At 31.8% G+C, this 27,137-nt stretch overlaps 3 protein-coding genes and 1 long non-coding RNA gene across 6 annotated transcripts; 3 read left to right on the forward strand and 1 right to left on the reverse strand.

Annotated features, from left to right (window-relative positions):
* The first annotated feature begins 2,604 nt into the window (after positions 1-2,604).
* LOC129895247 (uncharacterized) lies at positions 2,605-5,101 on the forward strand. Its single transcript, XR_008767731.1, has 3 exons — positions 2,605-2,784; positions 3,928-3,995; positions 5,041-5,101. It is a non-coding gene; the product is annotated as an uncharacterized LOC129895247 (long non-coding RNA).
* A 2,158-nt stretch (positions 5,102-7,259) lies between these two features.
* Positions 7,260-8,889, forward strand: LOC129895246 (myb-related protein 340-like). Its single transcript, XM_055970928.1, has 3 exons — positions 7,260-7,470; positions 7,564-7,693; positions 7,949-8,889. Exons 1-3 carry the CDS (start codon positions 7,305-7,307, stop codon positions 8,535-8,537), a joined length of 885 nt encoding a protein of 294 aa, XP_055826903.1. The 5' UTR covers positions 7,260-7,304; the 3' UTR covers positions 8,538-8,889.
* A 9,381-nt stretch (positions 8,890-18,270) lies between these two features.
* On the forward strand, positions 18,271-21,358 carry LOC129896775 (40S ribosomal protein S7). Its single transcript, XM_055972740.1, has 6 exons — positions 18,271-18,377; positions 19,060-19,144; positions 19,250-19,323; positions 19,407-19,530; positions 20,613-20,795; positions 21,067-21,358. Exons 2-6 carry the CDS (start codon positions 19,070-19,072, stop codon positions 21,184-21,186), a joined length of 576 nt encoding a protein of 191 aa, XP_055828715.1. The 5' UTR covers positions 18,271-18,377; positions 19,060-19,069; the 3' UTR covers positions 21,187-21,358.
* Positions 21,359-22,414: 1,056 nt separating this feature from the next.
* Positions 22,415-26,642, reverse strand: LOC129896774 (uncharacterized). 3 transcript variants are annotated; one of them, XM_055972738.1, is made up of 10 exons: positions 26,172-26,642; positions 25,514-25,609; positions 24,812-24,896; positions 24,419-24,540; positions 24,078-24,102; positions 23,907-23,990; positions 23,773-23,802; positions 23,569-23,674; positions 23,419-23,499; positions 22,415-23,004 (listed from the first exon to the last, which is right to left on the reverse strand). In XM_055972738.1, the coding sequence occupies exons 1-10, from the start codon at positions 26,259-26,261 to the stop codon at positions 22,911-22,913; spliced, it is 813 nt and encodes a 270-aa protein (XP_055828713.1). In that variant the 5' UTR covers positions 26,262-26,642; the 3' UTR covers positions 22,415-22,910. The 3 variants fall into 3 exon arrangements, with proteins under 3 accessions (XP_055828713.1, XP_055828711.1, XP_055828714.1); XM_055972739.1 differs by having other exon boundaries at positions 22,868-23,004; positions 23,419-23,483; XM_055972736.1 differs by having other exon boundaries at positions 22,415-23,499.
* Between the last annotated feature and the right edge of the window lie 495 nt (positions 26,643-27,137).

Here is a 27,137-nt window from a genome sequence, read left to right on the forward strand (position 1 = left end):
AGTTAATTTGTAGTCTTGTTTTTTTAGTTAGCATGTATTAAGAATAATTAGATTAATGATAGAAATTTCTTATAGTTAGCATGTGTTAGGATTAATTAGCTATCATGTGTTATGATTATTTCATTAAAGCTCTTAGTTTTGTTAATTATTTTTTCAATTAGTTTTCTTTGACAATATAGATTTTTATGTTTTCAATTTCTTCTTTTATCATGATTTAGATAACAAAAATATACTTAAAATTGTTATTTAATTAGAACTTTCATGGCCTAATTGATTTAATTCTTTCTTTAAAATTGAGCTAGTTAGCATGTTGTTAGTCAATTCTAGGATGTCTATCAATTTGATAACTTAAAATATCATGATATATTTCTTGGTTTAGCTTAAAATGAGTAAATGCTTATTTAATTTTATTTTGGTGCATGTGATATAAATTTGAGTCCATCTTTGAACTCCATCCTTGCATACATTGAGTTTTAAGTCTCTCATCATCTTGCTCGAATTACTGGACAGTTGATACATGAAAAAATGGTAATATACATGATTTGAATATTAATATTGGGCTTTATACACGGAATACAGGTGGAAAACAGTGTCATATACACTAATATACAATATATATACAGTTTGATATGCAAGAAAATAATATTGTATATATTGATATATAGTGTATACAGTCTGATATACAGTGATATACAATAGACACAAGGAACAAACAAGTGGTATACATTGTGTTTACACTGTATACAGTGTATATATAGTCCGATATATAATGTAAGGACTCCATCCTTGCATATCATTGAGTTTTGAGTTTCACATCATCTTACTCGAATTGCTGAAAAGTTGATACATGGAAAAAAAAGGTAATATACATGATTTGAATATTGATATTTGGCTTTATACACTAAATACAGGTGGAAAACAGTGTCATATACACTAATATATAGTATCTATACCGTTTGATATGCAATAAAATAATGTTGTATATACAGATATATAGTGTATATACAGTCTGATATATAGTGATATACAATAGATACAGGGAACAAACAGGTGGTATACATTGTGTTTACACTGTATACAGTGTATATACAGTCCGATATACAGTCGCGATATATAGTGGAATTGTGTTTAAGGTCCAAAACACAGATCACCTAATAGCTTAGTCCAGGCATATAGAAACTAAGTGTCGGGACATATTTTCATGTGTTATTTATTGTTTATTTATATTTATTCAGGTTGTAATAATTTATTTATTTATGTTATTTATTTTTGTTTAGTTATTAATTTTAATTTATTTTAATTTAATTAGATTCCCCTAAAGATAAACCAATTCATGTTAATTTACACTTTAAATGATTTTCTACCTTTACTTAGTCATTTGATAAACTTTTACTTTTTTTATACACATGTATATTATTTTCAATGTTTAAGTTTGATCATTTTTTCTAAAAAAATAATAATTTTAAAGTCTTCGTTTCCTTTTAAATTAATATTTTCAAAAGTTAGTCAAATAATTTTTCAAATCATCGGATAACTCGCGTTAGCGGCCACTTTGAATGCTTAACACCTTCTCAAAGTGGAAGTAAATATCTCGTACCTTTTTCTCTGAGTTTTTAAGACTTAAATCTATTAGAGTGTTTTAAAGTAAGTTTTCTTAATTTCTTTAAAAAATTAAGTAGTGACTCTTCTTTTTTAAAATTGATTTTTTCTCTAAAAAGTTGAAATTAATTTTAAACCATCTTTTTCCAACTTAACAGTGGCTTAAGTTAGTTGTGGTGTATTGTTAAAGTCTATATCAACTAGAGTTAATTGGTGTAGTGGGCAATAGAGTTAATTGCTTAGTTGTGGTGTATTGTTAAAGTCTTTATCAACTAGAGTTAGTTGGTATAGTGAGCAATAGAGTTGTTGCTTAGTTTATCTTGTAATAGAGGTGCTACAAGGGAAAAGGGATTAAGAGTTTAATTTCTAGGTTGCAAGAGGTTATAATATGAAATATTACTCGTTGATTGGTGAAGTTGTTGGTGAAATCCGATGAGACAGGTCGTGGTTTTTCTCCTCCCTTGAGCAAGGAGATATCCACGTAAAAATTGTGTGTCATTTATCTTCTGTATCTAACTTGAGCATTCTGTTAACTGGTTTTGTTAAGGAACCTGGTCCCCTGACCATCACTTCTTCTCGAAGAAAGGAAAGAAAAAGAAGTAATATCACTGCTCTCTCCACCGGTTTTAGATGTCGGGGCAGATTCATGCAGCTAGAAGTCTAAGTTTCTTAGCATTCGGAAGGAGGAAGAGGAGGATTGCGTACCACCAATTATCATTTCAGGGCATCAGTTTAGTGCTAGAAGTTAATGTCAAGCTGCTGCAGAAGAACACCTACATGCTTATAAAATTCTCCCTAATGGTCCATTTCTGAATCTTTATGTTGGGACTGCATTGATTAATCTAGCCTTTGATGTCAGACTTAAGAATAAGCATGTGTGTGTTATACAAGGCATGGCATTTCTGTTCAAGTATCTAAAACTTTGTGGAGAGAGTCAAGAAGCATTGGGTCTTGCACCACAGGTTTTGTGTGATTATTCTACTTTCACATCTCGACTATTCCACTTGGTACCTGCTACCTCTTAACCAGTACAGGTTTTAGAGTCATGTTTCAGGTGACTCTGCCTAACAAAGTTTAAGCAGATTGTTCATTCTTTGTGTTATCACTGGAAATATATCACTGACAGTCTGGCAATTACCGCCTGTTACTTGAGTTGGTTTTATCATATGGTGAACTCACATAAAGGTATGTCATCTCTTCTGTTCTTTCCTGTGTTAGGTTTGAAGTGAGGGATTCTTAGATTGCATTTTCCAAAAATAACTTTTCGGGGTATTACTTAGTCTTTAAAGCATCATGATTAGTTTTAATGGCAACATTTGCATAACAATGCGTATTCATTTCGGATCGCATTACCTTAAGCCCTCATTCCTCTCTGTTTTATTAGATTTTCAGATAAAAAGGTAAATCAAATAGTTGGAATCTTACAGAATTCAATACCCTTTCATCTACATGGGTAGTATCTGGGGTGTAATCTAAGTTCCAATAAAATGCAATTGTGTAAAGTATGACTTGCCGATCAGAATATATATAGAATATATATGGATATAACTTATAACAGGATCTTCAAAAATAAGTAATTTTTGTTGGGTCTTTATCTTCTCATTTTTTCTATTTTTAGAAAAGAATACTTGCACCCAAAAATGAGAAACTATTTACAAGCAGTTACTCCCTTATTTTCATACCTCCTATTTTTAATTTCTAATTTTTGTTTACTGCTTAATACCATCGGAGTATATACATATTCTGATGGTATCAAAGAGAACTCAACTCGGATACTCTTTGATACCATTATAATATATATATAACATGCAATGTTTTAGTAAAAATATTACATAATTACTGTTTGATACCATCAGTGAATATATATAATCCGATCGTATCAAGTATAAAGAAGCAGTGGTTCAGTGAATAGAACAAGAGGCAGGTAAATAGGTTGGATCGTGGGTCCAATTCGGATAAATAGTTTGAATTTGTTCTAATTTGTATAAATACTTTACTAAATGGGTTTAATTTGTGTAGTTTTCCCTTTTTTAAGGTACATTAAGCTTCTTATTAATTGGAACTTTTAGTGTTTTTTTAAAACCTAAGAATAACCCGTAGCTACTATAACTTTTACCACAACCTGAGCATTCTATGGTGAGCATTTTGTGCGCACTGGATAAACCCCCTCCCCCAAACCTGTGTGACTCAGAAGACATTGAAGAGAGTTCGATGTCGTGTGGTTATCCAAGTCAATTGAGTCATTTCGAAGGATTGGAACTTTTAATTATCTTGATAGAAATTTGATATATTTTTTCCCGCCTCAGCAAATCATTCTTTTTTCCACAGGGGATGTCTTGTCTTCCTTGAGACTTCTGCAGCGTGATGGTGACCAGAGAATCAACTTATCAAAAACAGTTTAGTCCTCTTCTAAGTCCCTTATAAACATCACTGCATGATTTGTTTTCTACCTTTGTATTTGGATTTATACTCAACTATTTGGTTAATTACTTGTCCAATTTTTCTAATGGGTCCGTTTATCACGCCTAATCACATCTAGATTGACATACTAGGGTGAATTGTCTTCTTTGGCACCTGTATAAGACTTGTCAAAAAGATTTATCACTTCAAATAATATATTGCTGCCTTCGTAGAAAATTGGGCTTGTACTCCGCCATGACACTGATGTTTGTGGTTAGTGGCAGAGCCATTTTGTGGTTAGGGTTCATCTGAAACCTCTTTGTGAGAAAATTATATTATTTATACATAGTTAGAATAATTTTATATATATATATATATTAGATATCAAACCCTTTCAACTAAATCGTATATCTACTTCTTTAAATTTTGAATTTCCTTAATTAAAATTCTGATTTTGCCATTGTGATGAAAGGGCTTTCTCTTTTTAACTTCATCTGAAAGCGTGCAATTTATAGAGTCTTAACTGAGCAGTTAAAAAAGTCTGAGTTTGACAAATCATAGTTTTGTCGGTTTGGAATGAAGTGTTTTAGTCCTATTGAATTATCAGAGCTTCGTCTTGTTGGATTTTTTGGTCACATCACACGTTCTGCAAATATGAAGTCATGTATAATGTAACATCAACTTTGACAGGGGAAGGATTTATAGACTTCACCCTATGATTTTGTTGCTCCTCGAAAATGGCCTACTGGTAGACTTTTATTACTACATAAACTTAGGAGTTAGGGCAACCATTGAACTATTCAAATTAAGTTGGTATAAATTTTGTCCTACTGGGACTATTAAATTTATTGTATAGTATGTTGTATTTATTGATATGTAAGGATGAAAAGTCTCTTTCTATAATGATCAATTTGTCGTAGGTGCATCATTACCTTATTTTATTGTTCATTTTGTCTTTATTTATATTATCTAATAATTTTATTTTATCATTTATTCTATCTATATATAATGACTCTATTTTTTACCTTACTTGTCTCGTAGGTTTATCATTCAGACTGTTGATATGTGTCATTATGTACTATGATAGCATCAGAGGTGGAGTTGAGGAGTTCATCCGAATCTCCTTCGACGGAAAATTACATTATTTATACATAATTGAGTTGATTTTTTGGGCGTTATATATACATTATATGTTGAACCCGACTCATTCGACTTCTTTATTTATTTACTTTTTCATATTTTGAACTCAATTAGTGAAAATTATTGCTTCACCACTGGTCAATGCATATGATATAATTATTTTTATGAAAAACAATATAAAACATTATAATATAATATAACACAACACAATATGTTATGATACATTAGGCTATAACAACCACCACATTAAGTTGATTGCTAATTTTTAACCTTCTTGTTGAATGATTTCTCTTTCCTCTTGTGAATCACGGAACTAATAACTAACACAAGATAGTTACCAAAATTACTGGACCACTTCTTGTTGATATTGCATACCTTTCTTCACCTTGCTGCATTTGTAATGTAGGTATTCATTGCTACACATAAATGATATGACAGTACTGTTACAAAGTGAACCGTTAGCTTTTCTGCTACACGCAGCAATTTTTTGTACAATTTTCTCAAACACATGTTTGATAGTTTTATTAGGACTTATCTCTTTAATTTTGTAGACAACTTACGCAATTGAAATTGAGATAATTTGAGTCAAATCCAGCCGCAATAGAGGACTTTTCAATTAAAAGAAGAAGGAAAAAAAAAACTAATTTGTGTAAGAACCACAGATAAGTAGCGTAGTTAGGATAAGTCGACATCATCCAAGTAAGAGTGGGGAACTTTGTAATGAAAATCCAAACAGCGGCTCAAACTGCCGCCTTCTTACCAAAGTAGCTTACTCATAAAAGGTTCCCACGTTTTATTTATACAGTTTTGTGATACAGTTGTTGTGCTACATGTGTTTCAGTCAACCACGTTGTATTTGTGGACAATCTTGGAAAAATTGACACACTGCTTTTTATTTTTTATTTTCTTATAACCATAATTATTCCACTAGATTTTTTTTAAGAAAAACAAATTATTGCATGAAGAATGAAGGATGAAGGATGTAGGATGAGGATAAGGATGAAGATGAAAATTAAGATAACTAACCAACTAAGCTATTAATTATTTCGTTTGATACCTGATTTTTACTAGAACTTATCAAACTCTAAATCTCCTAAATATAAACATGCTTCATTAATTGTTAGACAACAACCTTGCTTACACAAAAGTAGATACTCGGAAAAAAGTTCACACCAAGTAAATGAATGTAACATATGTATTTTGCTTATAACCTTCAATTATTTAATAAATATTTTCATTTTAATTCATAACTCTTATAATTCAATGAAATGAATTATTTAGGTCATTCAACTATGAACTTTTCTCTTAGGTAGTCACTCAACTTTGATTATTAACTCAAGAGTCATTTAATTATGAGTTTTTCTCTCTAAAAGTCACACAATTTTAATTTTTTTAAAATTTTAGGTCAGCATATTTTAATGGAAAAAATCAATTAAATAGATTGAGTGACTTTGTAAGTAAAACACTCGTAGTTGAGTGATTGTTGGGTAAAAAATCAAAGTTGAATAACTTTTTGAGAGAAAAATTCATAGAGTGTTTTTGAGTTAAAAATCAAAATTAAGTGACTTGAAATTCATAATTGAGTGACTATCTGAGGTATTATTTTATTGATTTGGGGTAAACACTATTTTAAAGTATTTTCTATTAAAACTCATCCCCGGGAAAAAGCAACATTTGATAACTTTTGTGTACTTGTCGGAAATTTTATAACCACCTTTTCTTCCTTATCTTAACCTTCAATAAGTTTTAAAAAAAAAAACTTATCATATTGACCCTACATTTTATAGGACCTACGAACACTACACGCTACTTTTTGTTTTTAAAAGCTAGTTTCGATGACTTTAATCTTATTTAATTAACCATAGATGTTAATTAATATTCGGTGCTATAGCCTAAACCAATTTAACCATTTTGGTCACCTTAATGGACGACTTTACTTTTAATTTCTAACCGACTTAAGAATTAACTTTCCAAACATTGAAAAAAAGTCATCTAATTTTCTCAACCTTTTTATTTGGTTCAAGACTTTTTGAAGTTTAACTTTCGAGGCAAGTTCCACGCAGCATCTACTTTTAGTACTAATATAAATTTGTACTAGGACTACGAAACTTGTATACCTCTTTTGCTTCAATCATATTTGAGTACTAATAATAAAATCTCTCAATATGGAAACAGACATGTCTTTCTTGTCTAAAAGTTCAAGTAGTAGCTCTAGTGATGATGATATTGAATTGAGGAGAGGTCCATGGACTATTGAAGAAGACAAACTCCTTGTCCATTACATTACTAATCATGGTGAAGGCCGATGGAATATGCTAGCGAAACATGCTGGTAATTATTACAATTATTGATTAATGAATCTTTCACTTTGCGCGTAATTTTTGTTTCCTTAACTAAAGCTATCACACATGTTCTTTTCTATAGGACTGAAGAGAACAGGCAAGAGTTGCAGATTGAGATGGTTGAATTACCTTAAACCGGACGTTAAACGAGGAAATCTCACTCCACAAGAACAACTCCTGATTCTTGAACTTCATTTCAAGTTGGGCAACAGGTATATATATATAACACTACTCTTTGATTCTTGTTCTAGCAAATAGACTATTGCAATCAGGGGCGGAGCTAGGGAGCCTCCTCTCCAGAAAATTACAATCCTCTCAGCTTCTAATTCTCTTAGTGACAGTCCTGGCTCCTGTTACTGATTTAGAACAGTTGTCATGAGTCTGATTTCTAGTGCTTGTATGTATATGTGCATGATTACTCAGAAAAACTTGTTTTCTGATCAAAGTTTTGTTTTTCTTACTATTAGATGGTCAAAAATCGCGCAATATCTACCAGGAAGAACTGATAATGAAATAAAGAATTACTGGAGAACAAAGGTGCAGAAACAAGCTAGGAATCTAAAGATTGACTCGAATAGTGCAGCATTTCAACAAATGATTCGTTGTTTGTGGATACCGCGGCTTCTTCAGAAGATACAGAGCTTCTCTGTTACACCATCAATTCAGAGTTCACAATCAACCCTACAAGGTTTCAACTTGGACAAAAACAACAGCAGCAGCAGCAACGACGACAACAGCAATAGCTGTACATCGAGTTCAAATTCCTCGAGGATCTACAAATCTCCCAACATTATTTCAGAATGTCCCAAAATTCTACCACGCGAGATGGGCGAGTCTGACTTAAATTCATTCTTTAAGGCTCATTTTCCATTTGATGACAACAGTTATGATATGGATAATTTCGGACAATTAGGAACTGGAAACTTTAATGATGTAATGGATTATGATCAGATGAGTGGAGATCAAAACAAGCTGAATGGTGATGTTATATCTGACAGCTTTTGGAGCAATATGGATGAATTTTTCTACCAAAAAACAGGATATGAACAACTGTAAATAGTACTAGTAGTAGTTAATATGGCTTGATTGAAGCAAGTTTCAAATTCAACTGTTTCATTTCTTGAAAAAAAGGAGAGTAATAGTCCTTCCCTCTGCTTTTATTAGTCCAGACTAGAAAATAAAGATATAATTTCTCAGTTAGTTCCTAATTATCATTATTATTAACAATGAAGGTGGATAGTATTTTTCTGTTCCAATACTTCCATTTCTCAATAGAGGGGATTGATAGAAAGGTCATTGAAAGCACAAATATTGTTCTTTTGAAAATTCCCAGGTTCCTCCTTTGGTTCTTATTGAGTCAGTTCATGTAAGCACGGGATTCAGTAATTGATGATAATTGATACTCCCTCGTTCATATTTATATGTCACCATTTTAGATTTCAGGTGCATTAAGAAACTAAGTAACTTTACTACTCTATTCTTATTTAATTTTCTTTTGAAATCAAGTTTTCAATCAATGAACGTGAATTAATTTATTTTGATTAATTAATTTGATCAATGGATATGAATTATTTACTTTGTTTTTCTATATTGGTCAAATATTATATATTTTCAAGACTAATAACTCATAAAAATAAAATAGAAAGAATAAAGTCATTTATATATTGATTTTGTGAAATAACAAATATTAATGACCATTTATTTTTAATAAGAACGATATATAAATAAAAACGGATGAAGTATATACAAGACTTTTACTTGGAATGTGTTAGGAAAATGAAGGGTGTTTGTGTTCCTTCTCGATTAGGATGATATCCCCCCACCCCCAACCCCCACACACTTCATAAAGAAATGCCCGTCTGTAAAGAGCAAGAAAAAGAGAGCAGGCTCGTGCACGTGAAAAATGGATTTGTTGAAGTTGTGCTATGGCATGTTTAATTGGCTCCTCCTAATTCCCCCCCCCCCCCCTGTCTCTATCTCTTCTTACTCTTATTTTTTAAAAAAAAATTATACCACTAGACAGTGTGTCTAGCGGCAGTGGTGAAATCAAAATTTTTATTGTAGGATGTCATAATAAAATAGTAAGCACACAAAAGAATTTTTAAGCCAGATTCAAACAACTGACCTACTAACAATTGAGAGCTTTTGCAACCCCTCAACTATTGCACTAACTATTCACCTTGTGTCAAGAGGTATCAACATTAATATATATAGGTATAAAATCAAAATTTGATCTATCTATACAACGGAATTTTTCGACAAAGAGTGTCGCTTGACAACCCTCCCCTCGGGAAAGGGTAGCTCCGCCCTTGTCTAGCGGCTTTTTATTAATAATAGAAATAAAAAAAATCCTCAATAGGAATAACTCTTGTTACAACCAACCTCTCATATATTCTTACTAGCGCATCCACACATCTCATCTTCACATGTCTAAACTATCTCAATCATGCTTCCGTCATCTTGTGCGCAACGGGGGACACTCTCACCTTTGCCTCATATGAGCTCGTTCCTAATCAGATCTCTCTTACTGTACCCACACATCTATCTAAGTATTCTCATATCCGTTATATTCATTTTTTGAATGTGGACGTTCTTGACTTACCAACACTCTTCTTAGTACAACAAGGCGATCTTATCATCACTCTGTAGAATCTATCTATAAGCCTTGGTGACACATTCTTATCGCATAGTACCCCAAATGTAAGCCTCTATTTCATCTATTTCGCTTTAATACGATGTGTAACATCATCGTCAACATTTTAAAATTACAAGAAAATATTTGTCATCATATTTCAACAATTTTTACAACTGAACTCACTCACTCCAAACTTTTAGAAAATCTTGAGATTCCACAAAAAAAACGGATCAAAAATTTGGAAACAGAAAAATATCAAAGTAGGAAGATATTTCCGGCCATAAAGAGTTGAAAGACTTGCATTTTTCTTCTTTTTCTACGGTCAGTTATGTACAAGTATAACATAGTACAGTAATTACTATTAATTCTTAGTGGGTGACTGGGTCTAAACTTTAGAACAATTCAATCTCATCATTGTACACTGTTTTTAAATGAAAAACGGAGGAAATAATTTTTGCAGCATTTTAAACTACTTCTAGTGTTTGGTACATCTGCTATTGCAAGTTAAATTAATTTTTTTCACATTTTCCGTCAAATCTAACCATCAAAAACTTGAAAAAGTGTTCACTCCTTACAAATTTAAAGGATGAAACGGCTCAAAACTATATTTAGGAGATCATTTTAAACATAGCACCAAACATAAGGAACCATTTTCGTCATTTGCACCTATAATTGTCCTGAAATTATATATAATGTCCTTTCAATTCAATGGGTGTGTTAGAAATGAAACTTCATGTTGCTTTGACTGGGAGATCATCTTAGAAATGGATGCAAAGAATTGTACATTTTCAAAATAGTACAAAAATAATGTTTTTATGAGAATTAAGTTGACTTGGTGCATAAAAAGAATTTTTTTAAAAAAGAAAAAAGGTACAACTTGTCGATTTTTTCTTTGTAAAAGAATTTGACTATTTTGTTCCATTTTCCAAATTTCACCACAAATGGAAACATTTTTTTCCATACACTTTTCGTTTTTGCCATAATAGTCAGAATAAATGGAGATTCATTCAACAATTAAATAGTTTTCTAATTAATGCAGTAAAATCTCATTTGAATTTTAATAATAAAGTCACACAATTTATCTTATCTACCTCAATTCTCATCCTTCCAGAAAGTTGTCATTTCAACTGGAAAATCAACTTTACCATATCATGGAGATGACGTGGATGGACATGTCATTTTACCTACTAAACTTATAAATTTCTCAAATGATTATCTAACTTTCGAAGTTGCATTAAATAAATTTTGTGCGATATATTCATTGAAATATATGATCATCTTGTAGTTGCTTGTGACATTTCACATCATGGCCAATGTGAAACGACCAAAGCAAAGTGTAAGAATTTAATTTTATATATATATATAAATAAAAAAAAGAGGATCTTAGGTCGATCTACGTGGCATGCCTCGATGATCAGAAAATCTATTTATCAAATTTTCTCCATTTTAAAAAAAAAAGGTAACCTATGTACAGTAGAACTCAATTATCGCTTTAACATTTACTGAAACATCGTTTCTCTTCTCCCCTGTTCAAACATCACTTTCCTCCAATTAAAGCCTCCTCTCATCGTTTTCCATGATTATCGTTTCACAAACCATCGCTTCCCTTGATTATTGTTTCACAAATTGATCCTCTTTTATTTTAATCCTTAATTTGTTACTTTCAGTCATTTTTACGTACTTCACTCCTTTTCTCTGTTTTGTGCTTCAATTTTCTATTACATCAACAACTTATTACGTACTTGGGTTATAAACAATGGTGCTTTGAAAGATCCAACTTTGAATCTTATGTGTATTCTCAATGGGATGTTCACAGGTGAGTATAAAAACTACAATTACATCGCTCAAGGTGTTTCAAGTATTATTTTTGCAATAACAAGAATAGAGTCTGACACTAAGTAATATGAGTTTTGTTCTTTTCTTTAGTGTGCAACTTTTTTTCTTGTTTTTCTCACCCTAGAGAGGTCATAGGACCACTAACAATTAACAAACAAACACGACAAGAAACATAATACATGGCACTATGACCCAACATGAACTAGATTCGACGCTACGAAAAATGCGTTAAGGCTTCTCTTTCATTATTATTATATTTTAGGGCTTCAAAAAATGTCGATCTATCTTCTTCAGTGAATTTTTGTCCACCCTTTTTACTATTGGATTTTTTTTTATCATCTTTTCTTTTTTGTGTAAATTAAATGTATCTTTTAATTTGTTTCTTTATGGCCTGCTCTGATCAGTTTCTTCTTCAATTTTTGGTTTAACGAGGAAAAGGGAGCCTCCTTACGAATTGAGATCTGACAAAATATCAGCAAACTATAACGAATTAAGTGTGGCATATCGATCTTTTCTCATTTCTACTGTCTACATTTGAGCAGGAGCATTTGAACTTATTTAATTAATGTAATTTCAACGTTAAAGCTTTTATGTCCTTGTAGTTTTCCTCCTCCTCTCTGGCCCCACGATATGTCATACGTGGTGTTTATAGCTAATGTTTTTTTGAAATTAAGTTGAACACGATTATGGTTATTAGTTTAATATATGTTTAACATTGAGAGTTTAAATGTTGCCTATATAGTCAGCCAAAAAAAGATTATGGACTCATGACTAGTATTATCGAAAGGCCAAACCTTGAAGAAGAGTTTAATTACATTCTATGAATGGGATTGACACTGAAGTTTGGAGAATTTTATAGAAGATAATTTTGGAATCATAAATGCAGGCCGACTCATTCACACTAGATCAAATAAAACAATCTATTAATTTTCAAATGTGAATGGACTTCCACTAAATAATTGTGCAGCATTCAAAATATTAGCCATGATTCCAAAAGATGGGAGCTTCAGAATAGTCCTTTTTTTTTATAGTCCTTTCTTTGTCTTCCCTTTTTTTTCAATTTTTTTTTATGATGTCTTTTCCTCTTCTTTATTTAATTTAAAATATTTATAAATAGCATTGCTATTAAAATTTTCACAAATGTAAATGTGATTTATTTAATGCATCAACAACCATTTTAATCACAACTTTACAGTTATTCCATCATCGGCTTGAGAAATAAAAGAGATGCAAGAAAATTGAGAAGGTTCTCTATTTTGATGCTATATGAGAAGGTAGAGTTCTTTGCCTTTCTTCCTGCAACTTTCTGAGCTTCCATCATCTTTCTTCCTTCTTTATTTCGTTTTATTTATTATAAAAAATAATTCATATTATTTGACGCTATTGTGTTTAGACCCGGAAATTGAATAATTAATAGGTGCAAATATTGTGTTAATTCAAATCAATTCTTTTTTCAATATCTTTTTCATTTTGTGTCTCAATCCATTTTTAGACGATAAATATTTTGTTATTTTCGAGTAAGTAAAGCTACAAATACATAATCATATTATATTATGTGATTGACATAAGATATGAGCATCTATTATGTGGTGATTGATATCGCTAATTGTGGATATGTCATTGTTATAAAGTCTCATTTATTGTACTTTTTTTTTCAGGTGCCCCTTTGTAGAGATTCTTCAAGAAACACATAGTTTATTCATATATTTTTATTGTTCTATTTGTTAGTATTTATAAAATAATTTTTTCTTAATCGAAATGTGACTTTTAACTAATATGAAGGGATAAATGTATAATAAAAAAGGTATTTTTCTTAATAGAAACATGTCTATAAGCTAATATGAAGGCATTGGTGTTATACCTTTACAAGATTTACTTATCAATAATGAAAAAAATTTAAGATAAAATACATACTATTTTTGTTTCAAAATTAGACAAACAAACTTAAAACAAAGGAAACCTGTAATTTTTCCTAAAATTGATAGCTAATTATGCAAATTGTGAATATAGTTTTCTTATTAAAATAGAAATTTTATTAAAGTTCGTTTCTTCTCCTTGAATATATCTACTTCCTCGGACTCAAATCTCAAGTGATGAAAAGCTAGAGAAAATATGAAATTAAGAATGAATAATGAGAAGTATTAAAACTTAAAATCTAATTCTTTTGGTAGGAGGACAATAATATTCAAAATTATTTTTAGTTTCAAATATTATAAAAAAAATAAAAAATTATAGAATATTTTTATATTATCGCGCGAAGCACGGATAAATTCACTAGTTCCTTGCTAAGAATGAAGTCTTTTCATTAAGCCGGGGTGGCTCAGTTGGGAAGTTAATGAAGTCTTTGTTTTAAGTCTTTAAAAAGTTGAGGCTACGGCCATGAGAAATTTTCACTTTTATTAGAAAAAAAATATTTTATTTGAAAATTTTTAATGAAGTCTTTAAAAATTTAAGGCTGCATATTTGGCTATGAGAAATTTTCACTTTTATAAAAATAATCTAATTTAAATTATATTTGATGTTGTTGTTGTTATTTATTTTTTTAAAGAAAATTAGGGATAGGGGAAGGGGAAATGGGGAGGAGATAACAATGTGGGGAATCGAACCTTCACCAATAAGGAGGGAGTTCAGGTAGTCAATTAACTAAACTACTAAGATTTTCAATTATATTTGATGTTAAAATCACCTTTCATGATTTTTTTAAGGAAAAGTATATTAAAACAATCAAATATTGTTTACGAAAATTATAATCAAGCACAATCCACCAACTTCAAAGATTTGAAAAAAGAGAAAAAATATTTTTAATAGTATATAATAGCTTGTATATGTGATCGAATCTATGTCAGCGTGTGACTATCTATTTTGAGATATTACTCTTTTTAGAGCAAAATTGATTGCACATTTGAGGTTAATTAGTCAAGTTGGGTAATTTTTATAGCTTTTAAAAATTGAGGGGTATAAATCATAATTAAAAAAAATATATTCAAATACTAAATAATATTTACTAAAGTACAACTGCAATTCTAACTCCAACTCTACAAATTTCAAATAAAGTGAATATTTTTTTAAAAAAAAATCATTTTCAAACATTTACTTATTAATTAATAGTGAATTTTATGATTTTATTTCCGCTTAAATAGTATAACAATTAGATTTTTCAAAAATTAAAGAAAAAAAACCACCTACTCTTTATATTAGATAGTAATATTTTAGAATTTTGGATTAAATTAGTCACATCTTTATATTAGTAAATAAAATTTTATACAACATCATATAATATATTGTAATGCAACTAAATTACTAACATCTTATTAACTTGAATTAATATTAACTACTATTACTAGAAAATGGCGAGACCATTAGTGAAAGAAGGACCAAGGAGGATCCTATCCTAAAGGAGAAGGAGGAGTAGGTTGTTGTAACGCCTCGACCATGTAATTTCTTTTCAGATCCGATGGTGCCTATGGAGCTGTTATGGAGGGGAATGTCCCCAGTTGTGATGTTTGCATGACCAATATAAATATTGACAATAATATTACTATGTAAAAGTAAAGATTTATGTTTTTTTCAAAAAATATTATATTATCTTATTACTAATTTTATTGCGGTACATTTGCATTCAACCACAAATAGTCTAGAAATACATGCTATCAAACGGGTTTGGAAATGTACTTTCCAAGTTCTGATGTAAACTCTAAACCTCCATTCATTCCTTCTTATGTTCAGCTGTTGTGTGTCCATTGGCATTCATTGCTCGATGGAAGATAAAGATGAGCACTGGGATTAAGTTTTTGAGGAATATTGGCTATCTTAGAGGCATTTAGGAGAAAAAGAAAAATCTTGTGAACGGCTGCATAGTCAAAAAAAAAATCGAGTCATTTTTTGAATCTGTGATTTTGCTAGCTCATAATTGATGAAGCTGCTTAATTTATTAATTGATAAGAAAACCCTATTTTTAGCCTAACCAACAATTAACAAAAGGAAATAACTCAACAGTAAAACTCCTAAATAAAGATAATTGTAAATTACGCTTAGTTATCGACGGTCTCTTAAAGTTGTCATTTCATTTAACTTAAAAATAGAACTTTCATCTTAAGTTGTTAATGTAAAAGAGGATTAATTATTTATATCATTTCATTTAAGTACATATCACTCTTAAATTGTAAAGTCATAAAGTTATCTTCATTTTAATTGATATATAAAATACAAGCTTTCAAGTGACTGAGAAAATATATAATAAAAAATATGTAATTCAATAGTAGAGAAATCAAAATATAAATAAATATAAGAATTAGTCAAATAAATTCATAAATAAAAATTATGTTTATATAGTGTAATTTTTTAATAGAAAAATATGATTAAAATAAGGAAAAGAATGTTGTTATGCATGGTATTAAAAAGGCCAAATCCATCGATGATCCCCTAAAGTTGGCACCAAATTTCACTTATACCTCAACTAGGCTTTATTCATTCTAGACACCTCATGTCGAATCCCGCTGTGTCATTTTGACATTTTTTTTACAATCAACAAAAGTATATGATATGTGTGTGTTACACTCGCGAATGACGTGTACAGTGACAAATTAAATGACGATATTTGTCATTTGTGTCAAAAATAATTCTTAAATAATGAATTTTGAGTAAAAACAAAAAGTGACCAATGAATCAATGACACATTGTATTTTTGTAAAATAAAAAAAGATTTAAACATTAAAAAGTTGCACAACCCCCACCCCCCTTTTATTGTCTTCTCCACATAGCCGTACCCCTTTGTAGAAACATCTGCTCACACCACCACACCCCAACCCTGCCCTTTCAATTTTCTTCTCCAAATACCCTTATCCTTTTTCGTAGAAACATCCGCGCGCACACATATCATTCCCTTTGATTAATGACTTCTCCAAATATCTTGTTTTGCAGAAATAACCCCTGCTCTTTTGTCTTTTCCATTAAATACCAAGTTTTTATTAGTTCTAGAATTCACCAAAAATATTTCATTCTCCCCGTAAATAATTCCTTTAAGAAAGAATTTCATTAATATTTAATATTTAAATCTTGAAATGGGTCTATTCTTAAATTTTTTAAAAAATTCTCATTAATTTTCAGCATTTTGTTGTAACTATCTTCATTCGCCATTGATGGACTAAATCAAGTCTTTCACGTGCGGTCTAACGAGTGTATCATACTCACTATGCCATGTAAGCAAAAAGTGTCAAATGACACAGTGAGATCCGACACGAGGTGTCTAGAATGAACAAAGTCTAATTAAGGTGTCTAAGTGAAAGTTGATGCCAACTTTAGGGGGTCACCGATGAGTTTGACCTATTAAAAATAATGTAAATATACATAAATGTGAAAAGTGATGTATAAAAAGGGGTTTAAAGGGATATCTTTGGCATTTTACCAACTTTTTAATCTCAAGATAAGTTATCCTGAGATTACATCCACCCAAGTGGAGGAATAACTTATTACGATACTAATTATTAATTTGGATAAGTTATTTCGAACTTGTCAATCAAACAATAAATTAAGTGGCATCATAATTTGATTGCAGGATGATTTGATGTTATCTTTCACACCAAACGACCCCTTAATGTCTTCTCTATTTATAAAGTTCTCATATACAAAACATAAAGAGCAACTTTCAAAAATAGCAAAGACTCAAAATATAATTAGGCTACTTATCTACAGTTTGTCTAATTACGTTTCATAGTTATAGTTTCAATTGATATGCCAATTTTGTTTTTATATCTCATTTTGTTATACGAATTGGGCTTTTTCGTTTGTACATCTCGTTGCATTATACAAATTGGATTTTCACATAAATTGTATATACAAATACAAATTTATTTTAGAAATTTGTATATGAGCCCATAAATTCGCTTTGTATACAAATACAAATCTTTAGAAATTTATATATGAGCCCCACAAATTTATACATAAGTCATTAAATTTGTTTTGTATACTAATACAAACCTTAAGAGATTTATATATGAGACCCCACAAATATATGCACCCCGAAAAATATAAATACAAAAGAAAATATAAATTTGCTTTAGAAATTTTGTATATGAACTCCTAAATTCGCTTTCAAATTTGTATATAAGCCCACAAATTTGAATAATAACAAATTTCATTAAATTGTAACTGTGATTCATAATTATGTAATAACTATATTAAATAATACACTATTAATGTTTGTAATAGCGTAATTTTTCCAAACATAAACAAAATGGGCTTAAATTCTATCAACTCAATTTCTGGCCCACTTAATCCAAACCGCACAGCAATATTGTTCACATCTTGACCGTCCATTAGTTTTTATAAAATGCATCTAACTTTCCAACCTAGGGTTTTTATCTTCTGTCAGACCAAGTGATTCCGGCACCCTCACAGATCTGTCCGCCGTCGTCGAACACTCAGAGGTACTTTTCTACTACATTTTCTTGCCTCTTCAAACTGTATTCCCTTCAACTATACGCCAAATTTCAAAGTCATTTTAGCGGCGTTTTGCAAGTAAGGTAATCATCGTAAACCGAAGGATATATGATACCTGAGGATGTAAATATATATGTTTTCTATTGCATTTTACTCCTTTGATGTAAGTACATGAATTGATTTATGTTTGTTATCTTAAGCGTTCTGATTGCTGAAGTAGTATATAGAAATAATGAACGAACGGCCAATGCTTAAACCTCTGTAACATAGAAACGTTTTCTGCGATTTCACCGATGAAATAATTGAAGAAGGTAGACTAGCTTATATGTCAATGAATGTATAATTTCAAAGCCGTCCATTTCGATTCGCCAGGATAGTACCTAATATCTCAATGCTGGTATGGTTTGAAAGTTGTTCGAGTTGTATTGTTAGGATAGAGATTTATATCTCAATGCCTGTATGATGTCAAAGTCTTTGTATCGGCAGGATAGAGATTTACATCTCAATGCTTATATGATTTCAAATCTGTTCATTTTACATCATCAGTATAATGCTAAAGAATCCTTAGTACGAGTGTTGTGTTTTAGTTTGTTTGGTTTTGTCAATTGGTTTCTACAAACTCTATATAGTTATTTTTAGGTTTGTATTTCTAATGTATTAATTGATTAGATCTGTGAAGATGTACACATCAAAGCAAAAGATTCACAAAGACAAAGATGCTGAACCATCTGAATTCGAGGTGTCTGTTGGACAGGTTGGTTGGTTGTTCCTTTGATGGTTCCGGTTATTGTATATCTTCATTTCATCATTTGATAATTTTCTGTCTGTGAAATAAAGATTATAAGCTTTTGCTGAACAGGCTCTATTTGATTTGGAAAACACCAACCAAGAGCTGAAAAGTGAATTGAAGGATCTATACATCAATTCAGCAGTGTAAGGGTGCCGTTTACAGATTCTGTTAGTGAAGTTGTATCTGACTGCACTGTGGTATTTACTTTGTTTCACTGCTACTGCAGTCAAATTGATGTCTCAGGAAATAGAAAAGCTGTTGTTATTCACGTGCCCTACAGGCTGAGGAAAGCTTTCCGCAAGGTCCATGTCCGGCTTGTTAGGGAGCTGGAGAAGAAATTCAGTGGAAAGGTAACCATTAAACAATTTATAGTTTATGCTTCCTGCTGTTACTTCCTTAGAGTATATATGAATAGTGCTAAATAGAGTGTATTAGTAATACTTGCATTAGTTATGCTTGCATTAATTATCCTTACGCATTGTTTGGTTTGGTGTATCAAAAATAGTACGCATTGCATAATTTTTTTTAAAAAATAATTATTACAAAGATACCACAAATGTGGTGAAAGATGTAAAAAATGTTATGAGGGGCATTTGAGTTTTTAACCATGCTAATGCATGCATTAAATCTCATTGCATTACTAATACCTAGAAATCTGTGGTATTAGTAATACACACCTTAATACACAACAAAGTGTTTATACATAGCATAAAAAAGTATACCAAACAATGTACCACTAATACACCAAATTTAATGCACGCATTATTTTTGCTAATGCACTCTACTAAACGACCCGTAAATGTGTTTTCAAAGTATTCAAAGTATCTATTTAGGAATCTGTTCATCAGAATTAACCACATTTTGTTACTCCTATTAATAAGATTATTGACAATTGTAATTTTCAGTGCTAACCTATGCTTTAATTCTGATGAAATACTGTCTACCTTGCTTGGTGGATTCAACAAAAATATTTCTTTATGATTGGGCAAAAATTTGTTACATACTCTATTTTATGTTCTCTTTGCACCATTCTTGCCATGGTACACACCTACTATCAATTGTGTGCTCCAAAGTCCAATCCTGTTCTACACCTTAGATTCATGTGCTGCTCCGTTGAATTAATTTTATCCATTTATCTGATTACTGTGAAAACTCAATGGTAACTATGTAAACATTTCATTTTTGGTATTTTCTGTACATTTTAGATACTCAATGAACTAACTGATGTAACATAAATCTGAAGTTATGCTCTTTCCTGGTTTATTAAATGGACAGCAGTTTGCTTGCAGTGTGAGATGTGGCTACATTTTCATTTTTGAGTTGTCCTATATTCTCTTGTTGGTTGTTGAATAGTTTAGACCATTCATTCAACTCTTTACAAGGAGGAGACATTGTTTTTTTTAAGCATTTCTTGAAGTTCCATTTCTTGTAGGATGTGATCTTCATTGCCACCAGGAGGATAGTGAGGCCCCCAAAGAGAGGCTCTGCTGCTCAGCGGCCCCGCACCAGGACTCTCACTTCTGTCCATGATGCAATGTTGGAGGATTTGGTTGTACCGGCAGAGATTGTCGGGAAGCGAACTAGATATCGCGTTGATGGATCCAAGATAATGAAGGTAGGCTTTTGGAATTGCCGATAGTTTCATCTTGTTGCTTAAAACCTTTGAGTAATCACTCCTGCTATGATAATCTTTCGGAGAAGTAGCACTTTTGAGTTTGAAGCGGCCACTTTACAGCTTATTTCTGAATACACTTCGCCTATCTAATTGGAAAGAAAAAACATTATCAATGTGAAAACTTATCTTTTGAAACATGTTTTGAGTTTTATTTATAATTCCAAACTTTTCTCTCTATATCAATACTCATTGTTGTGCTTGTTTTGGGCAGGTCTACTTGGACCCCAAGGAACGTAATAACACCGAGTACAAGCTGGAGACCTTCTCTGCAGTTTACCGGAAGCTTTCAGGCAAAGATGTTGTGTTCGAGTTCCCCATCACTGAGGCTTAAAAATAGAAAATAGTGATGTTCTCTTTGATGCAAAACTACAAAACTAGTGGCTACTTTATAAAGTTTTGGCATTTAAATTTTGTTTTGAAGGCAGAGAACAGGGTTTAGACTGTTATTGGATCTCATTTTAACTTTGTTGCAATGCCATAGATTATTCGGCTTGTTTGATAAATCTGGTGCCTGTGCTATTTCTCTCATTCTGTGCTGTTGTAACTAGTATTTAAGTTCTTATTAGAGTTTCATAATCTGGTGCTTGCAATTATTTCTTGGCACTCACAGCATTCGTATCTTGTATATCCTTTGGTGTCCTCCCAATTGGTTGTCTCCATTAGGATTTACTTGTTATTGGTGATTTGAGGTGCATAATTACCATAATGTCTTACCAGTAGTGTGTTGGATATGCCTAAGGAATATTATTTGCAATGTCTTCATTAATTGTTTTCGGCAAAAATGCCTTCATGGCCAGTTAAAATTATTCTCTTGCTGCTTCTGTGTTGTTTATCATGAAACTATTGTGAATCAACTTTCGTTTAGTTTTTCTGTGTTTATTGTTTTATGCTAGAAATGCATTTTACTATTTCTATCTACGTGATATATAAAAGTTGTCCTGATTTGGGATTGTTACGGGTGATGCGATATATAATGTACTTGGACCTTTACTGATTTCCTACTTCAAGCTTGTGTTTTTAAATTTGTTTAGAAGATTACCCAGCTTCTACAAAGCTTTTCTATTTAAGTTTCCTATAAAGATCTGTTTGCTATTTTTTTACTACAATATATAGTTGAATAGAACTAGACACATTTTCTTGTACGTCTTGCACCTCATTTTCTCCTATAATCAAAAGTTATGAAATTTATTTTTGTACGGAGTATTCTTACGTTTTCTCTCTTACGTATCAAGTAGTTTGTATCACCCTTCCGTTAGTACAAGCACAAGACTGAACAGAAAGAAAGTAAGAGGAATGATATCCCACTATGTTATGTGTTACTCGAGCCGTGGTCTTTCAGAATGAATTTTTCATGAGGTAGGGGTAAGATCCGCGTATACTCTATCCTTCCCAAATCTCACATGTGGAATTACACTAGGTATGTTGTTGTACTGGTAAGAATGATTGTATTGTCACTATGACCAATTGAAACTTATCAAAATATCTAAATCCAGAAAGCTATGGATTTCTATGAAGAATATGAAACTGATGTGTACAACAGCAAATGTCAAAGAGACCAATTCATGAGGAAATGTATGATACTGAGAGCCTGTTTGGATGGACTTATTTTAAGTAACTTATAAGTTGAAAACTGCTTATAAGTTTTAAAAAAATAGGTAGGTGCAGTCCAACTTATTTTTTTTTGACTTATAAGTTGTTTTCAACTTATAAGTTGCTTAAAATAAGTCAATTCAAACAAACTCAATTATATATTGAGACTTATTTTAAACACAAAATGACTTAAAGTTAGCCAGTCAAACACTCAAAAAAGTTGAATACAGCTTATAAGTAACTTATAAGCCAAACCAAACGAGCTCTGAGATCCTTTCGGTGTATGAGAAAGGAAATACATGTTCAAGTGAAAAGAACAATGTTATAATTGTAGCATTATAGTACTCTGATTCTCCTCCTGCCGCACCCAAACATGTTTGGATTGTAAGTTGTGCTGCAGTAATCCATCTTGCATAAATGATTTGACAAATGCACTATACCAGTAATTCACAGTCTAACTAGTAATTAAGGAGCCAACCAAAGTAAGGGTAAACGAATGCTCTTGAACGTTGTATGAGTGGACATCCCTTGATTTATGTCAAGTATCCAGCCCCTCAGCCTGCATTATTTACCAATAAGTTCTAACAAGATGGTTGTAATTTAATTTTACGAGTGTTTCCCTCTTGTCGCTTAGGACACTTAATATGAAGGCCTATATAGTTTCTTCTTTTTTTTGTCTCGGAGAACATAAAGAAGACAACCTCAAGCACATGACAACAGGTAATAGACTGAGCAAAGGGAAGGTGTTTGAATTAGAAAATCTTCCAAAAGAGTGATGGACTCTAAGCTCATTTTCAAGATATCCATAAGTATAAACTCTTCGTATCTTGGAAGAACTAACTAAAACTAGTAATATACGAGTACCATTAAAATAGACTAAACTAGGCCATCACTAAAACAAGTTATATATGAGTAGCATGAAACTAGACTAAAATCATAAAAAATTGTAATGAACGGTCTAAAGCAGGCGTACCTCAGGACAAGATCACCAAACCAAGATATGTGGCTCCACAGAGAAACAAGAAAGAAATGAGTCCCCTGAAAGTGATTTTCCCTTCAGCAAAAGATCTATTATTTAAGAAGTCTGATGGTTCAATGCTTTTTAAGTTACAGGTGTGCTCACCAGATGACTCCCCAGCCAACACCAGTACAAGGACAGGGACACACTTCAGCAAACTTCTCAGCATCACTGGAGTTAACTCTTCGTGATATCAGATCATCGTATATATCTGTAATAATTCAATACACGTGCAGGCATCATATGCTAATGTAGAATTTTATCAAATAAGGAAGTACGGTGAAACAGTAATGTATCTCTAGGACATACCATATACAGAAAATAAGCTGTTCATTACACCTGCATTTCAGTAACACTTCAATGAGCAAAATTGAGTTTAGACATTAGACAAAACAATTCAATGGTGCATGAAACTTCGCATAGGCAAAGGGACTGAAAGTTACCAATGAACAAAATGATGTACCGCAGAATTTTTATCTTTGTTGTTTCTTGCAGAATCCATACAACAGCAAGGAAGACAACAAATCCTGATGGTTTGAGGTTTAAATATCAATTTGGTCTAGTTCTCATGGCCTCGAAATAGTAGAAAAACCTTGCAGGGTGAATGATCTTACCTATACAAAGGCCCCGGAGTGTCCACTGCACAAAAGAGATTGCCACATGTTCAGTAAGAAAGGTACTGCAACTTCAATGCAGAACCATGCATATATAGACCATTATCATTTTGAATATCCAACATCAACTAATTCGAACTAGAAAACATCTCCGTCCTTTTCCAAAGGAGACACTCAGAAATTTATTAGTCATTTCAAAATACCTGCTTCCTTTCTCTTAGTTATACACCGATATTATCAAAAAATATCAGTCCAGGATGCTCTGCCATTAATTATACATGTAATTTCATTGACAAGAACAACAAGAAGAGTGACCACAAAAAGAATCGATTGTCACTCACATTTTTAGCCACAAAAAGAACAACAATTAGAGTGACCACTAAACATCCTGCTGCAATTCTTGCTGTAAGGAGCTTGGTGGACGCAAGCACTAAAACCATTCCCCAAAATGATGAACCAAGATCTATAAAGCAGAAAATAGAGTCGATTCCATGAAACAAACAAGAGTGTCATACGAGTTAATATCAATCAAAGAGAAAACTCATCATGGACATCTTACAGTAGTTTGAAATCTTATTTAGACATAAAAAAATATTGAACATTATTCTAGTCCTAAGATTATTTACATATCAAATCAATAGAACAAAACTAAATAAATGAGTTCACAGTTCATGTTGATAAGAACTTTGATGCATGAAATTAAAATATAACCAGGGGAAGTGATAGAAATATACATCCAGCTGGCAAGATGAACCAATATACACCTCCACGCGTTTGTGTAGTGCCACCTTCGTCAGCATGAACCTGTATTCCCTCAACCTGCAGATGATAAAAACATCACAAAATTATCTAAAATTGGAATGGCATAATGCTGAAGATAGGAGTATTTATTAACTAGTATATATACAGATGCATAAGGCAATGTCATAGCTAATAAACAATTAGTACAGACTACAAAGAATGTTTCCTAGTTCACTCAGAAATATCTCGGATATAAGGAGCTTGAAGCAAGCATTGAGGACAGAATATGTTTCGGGTATTCTTTTTCGGGTATCAGTTAAACCTATGATAGTATATTAGCTGTTATGAACCTAAGGGGCAAATATGCCCCTGTGTAGGCAAGCAAAGGAGTCTATTGTGTATTGTGCTTTGGCAAAGTCTATACTTCTCACCTCCGATTCTTCTGGCATCTCACCCCGTTCTTTGATACTGTTTCATTGCTTAGTTTTCCTATTGTAAATTCTCTATTTCAGTTCGTTAAATATAATCAATCTCGCTGTTGTTGAATATTTAAAAGTAGTGTTTACTTTATTAGCTAACAACAATCAATCGTTAACTTGTTTAATTACTACAAGAATTGTCTCTCAGGAAGTATGAACCAACAGTATCATATCCTAAAAATTAAAAGAAAAGAGAGAGAGAGAGGGATTTTTCACATGGCCGCAAGTAAGTTTGCAAGCTATAGCGTGACTAGCTTCATGAATAAAGACAGTAACGAGCTTGAAAGGTAGTAGCAGCACTGTCCTCCATAGCTGCAAGAAAAGAACAACAGATTATCACCAAAAGGAAGGATCACAGATAGACCAGTAAGTCATTAACAGCTTAAATTTCCAAAAAAGTGTAGGACAATTAAACTTGAACTTTTGATGATTTACCATAACTACAACATTAACACACTATGAACAATCAAGAAAATAGAAGAAATCAAATTCATCCATTGGTATGGGTCCAACATGAATCGGATACTAATTTAATTGGTGCTCGACTCTTTTATACTACTAATTTCACTTGGTTAAAGAATCAACACTTAGCTGGTCCCCTCCCTTAAGTAACACATTAGGAAACTTGTTGAGTTTGGCAATAAGAAATTCTAAAATAAACAGCAATTAAAGGGGAAATCAGAGAACCCATAAAGAGGGAAGGGATCATTCAAAGCAATACACATAACATTCCCACAATTAAGATCTATTGTTAAGATATCCAAGAAAATTCCTTTTATGAAAAAAAGAAGACAAAGGGATTGTTTCTCCTTGAAATTGTGAGAGTATAAATGTGATCCAAAATTAAAAAGGGAGAAACAGGAAGAGGAAGTACAGCAAGAATGACAACAGCACAAACGCCGAGAGTGGCGAGAAAAACGACTTGTTCATGCTTGCAACAATGCTTCAGCTCCCAATTTGGCATGATTTAGAATAGAAAAAGAAAATGCTGTTCAAACTAGTATTTTCAATGCAAAGGGATCAAGAATCTTTTTTTTTTCTCAAGTGGGCGTAAGTGAAAAACTTTTAAAAGTGGCTTTGTTCCTTGTTCTTTTTTTCCAGCATGAAAAGTAAAGCAATATGGATATGATAAGTTGCAGTTAGTGAACTTTTACACAATTAGCAGCTTTTCTTTCAGAGTGGCATGGGTGGTTCTTTTTTCTTCTTTTTTTTTTCGCCTCAGATGAATATGCAGAATGGGAGTGGGTGTTAGTAGTTTATTCTGAGTCGCTCGTCGGTGCTATAATTAACTGCAGTGTGGGTTCTTGTTGTTTTCTGAAACCCATGCCACATGCACCCAATCTCATTACTCCGTCTGTCTGGTCCATATTAATTGAATTATTGAGATACAACATACTTTAAAAAATATAATATAGTTAATAATCTCATTAAATAAAGAATAGACATGATGAAATGTTTCAACAATTACTTTAAGTAATGTACTTATTTTGATCTCAAAAAATCACTTATTATAAACTAGAGGGGTACTTTGTTTCTACTTATACAGTCAATTTAATTAACAAATAGTACTACATAAGTCGTCTATTCAAGTTTTTATTGAATTGTGTCTTGGGAGAAAACATTTTGACTCGAGCATCAAATTCCTCGGATCTTGGTTTTGGATCTCTTACCTCCTCCATACAATAAAACAAAAAAAATAAAGTCTTGAGTACTGTATTACCCAAGACTTTTCCATATTCATTTTTTAAAAATTAAATTCTAAATTTAGTCAGATGCGATTGAGGTCAGAATGTGTGTAGTCTAGTATATGTATACAGAAATTGAGTCACAAGCAATGAGT

This window comes from Solanum dulcamara, chromosome 7 (assembly GCF_947179165.1).
Source record: "Solanum dulcamara chromosome 7, daSolDulc1.2, whole genome shotgun sequence".
NCBI lineage: Eukaryota > Viridiplantae > Streptophyta > Magnoliopsida > Solanales > Solanaceae > Solanum > Solanum dulcamara.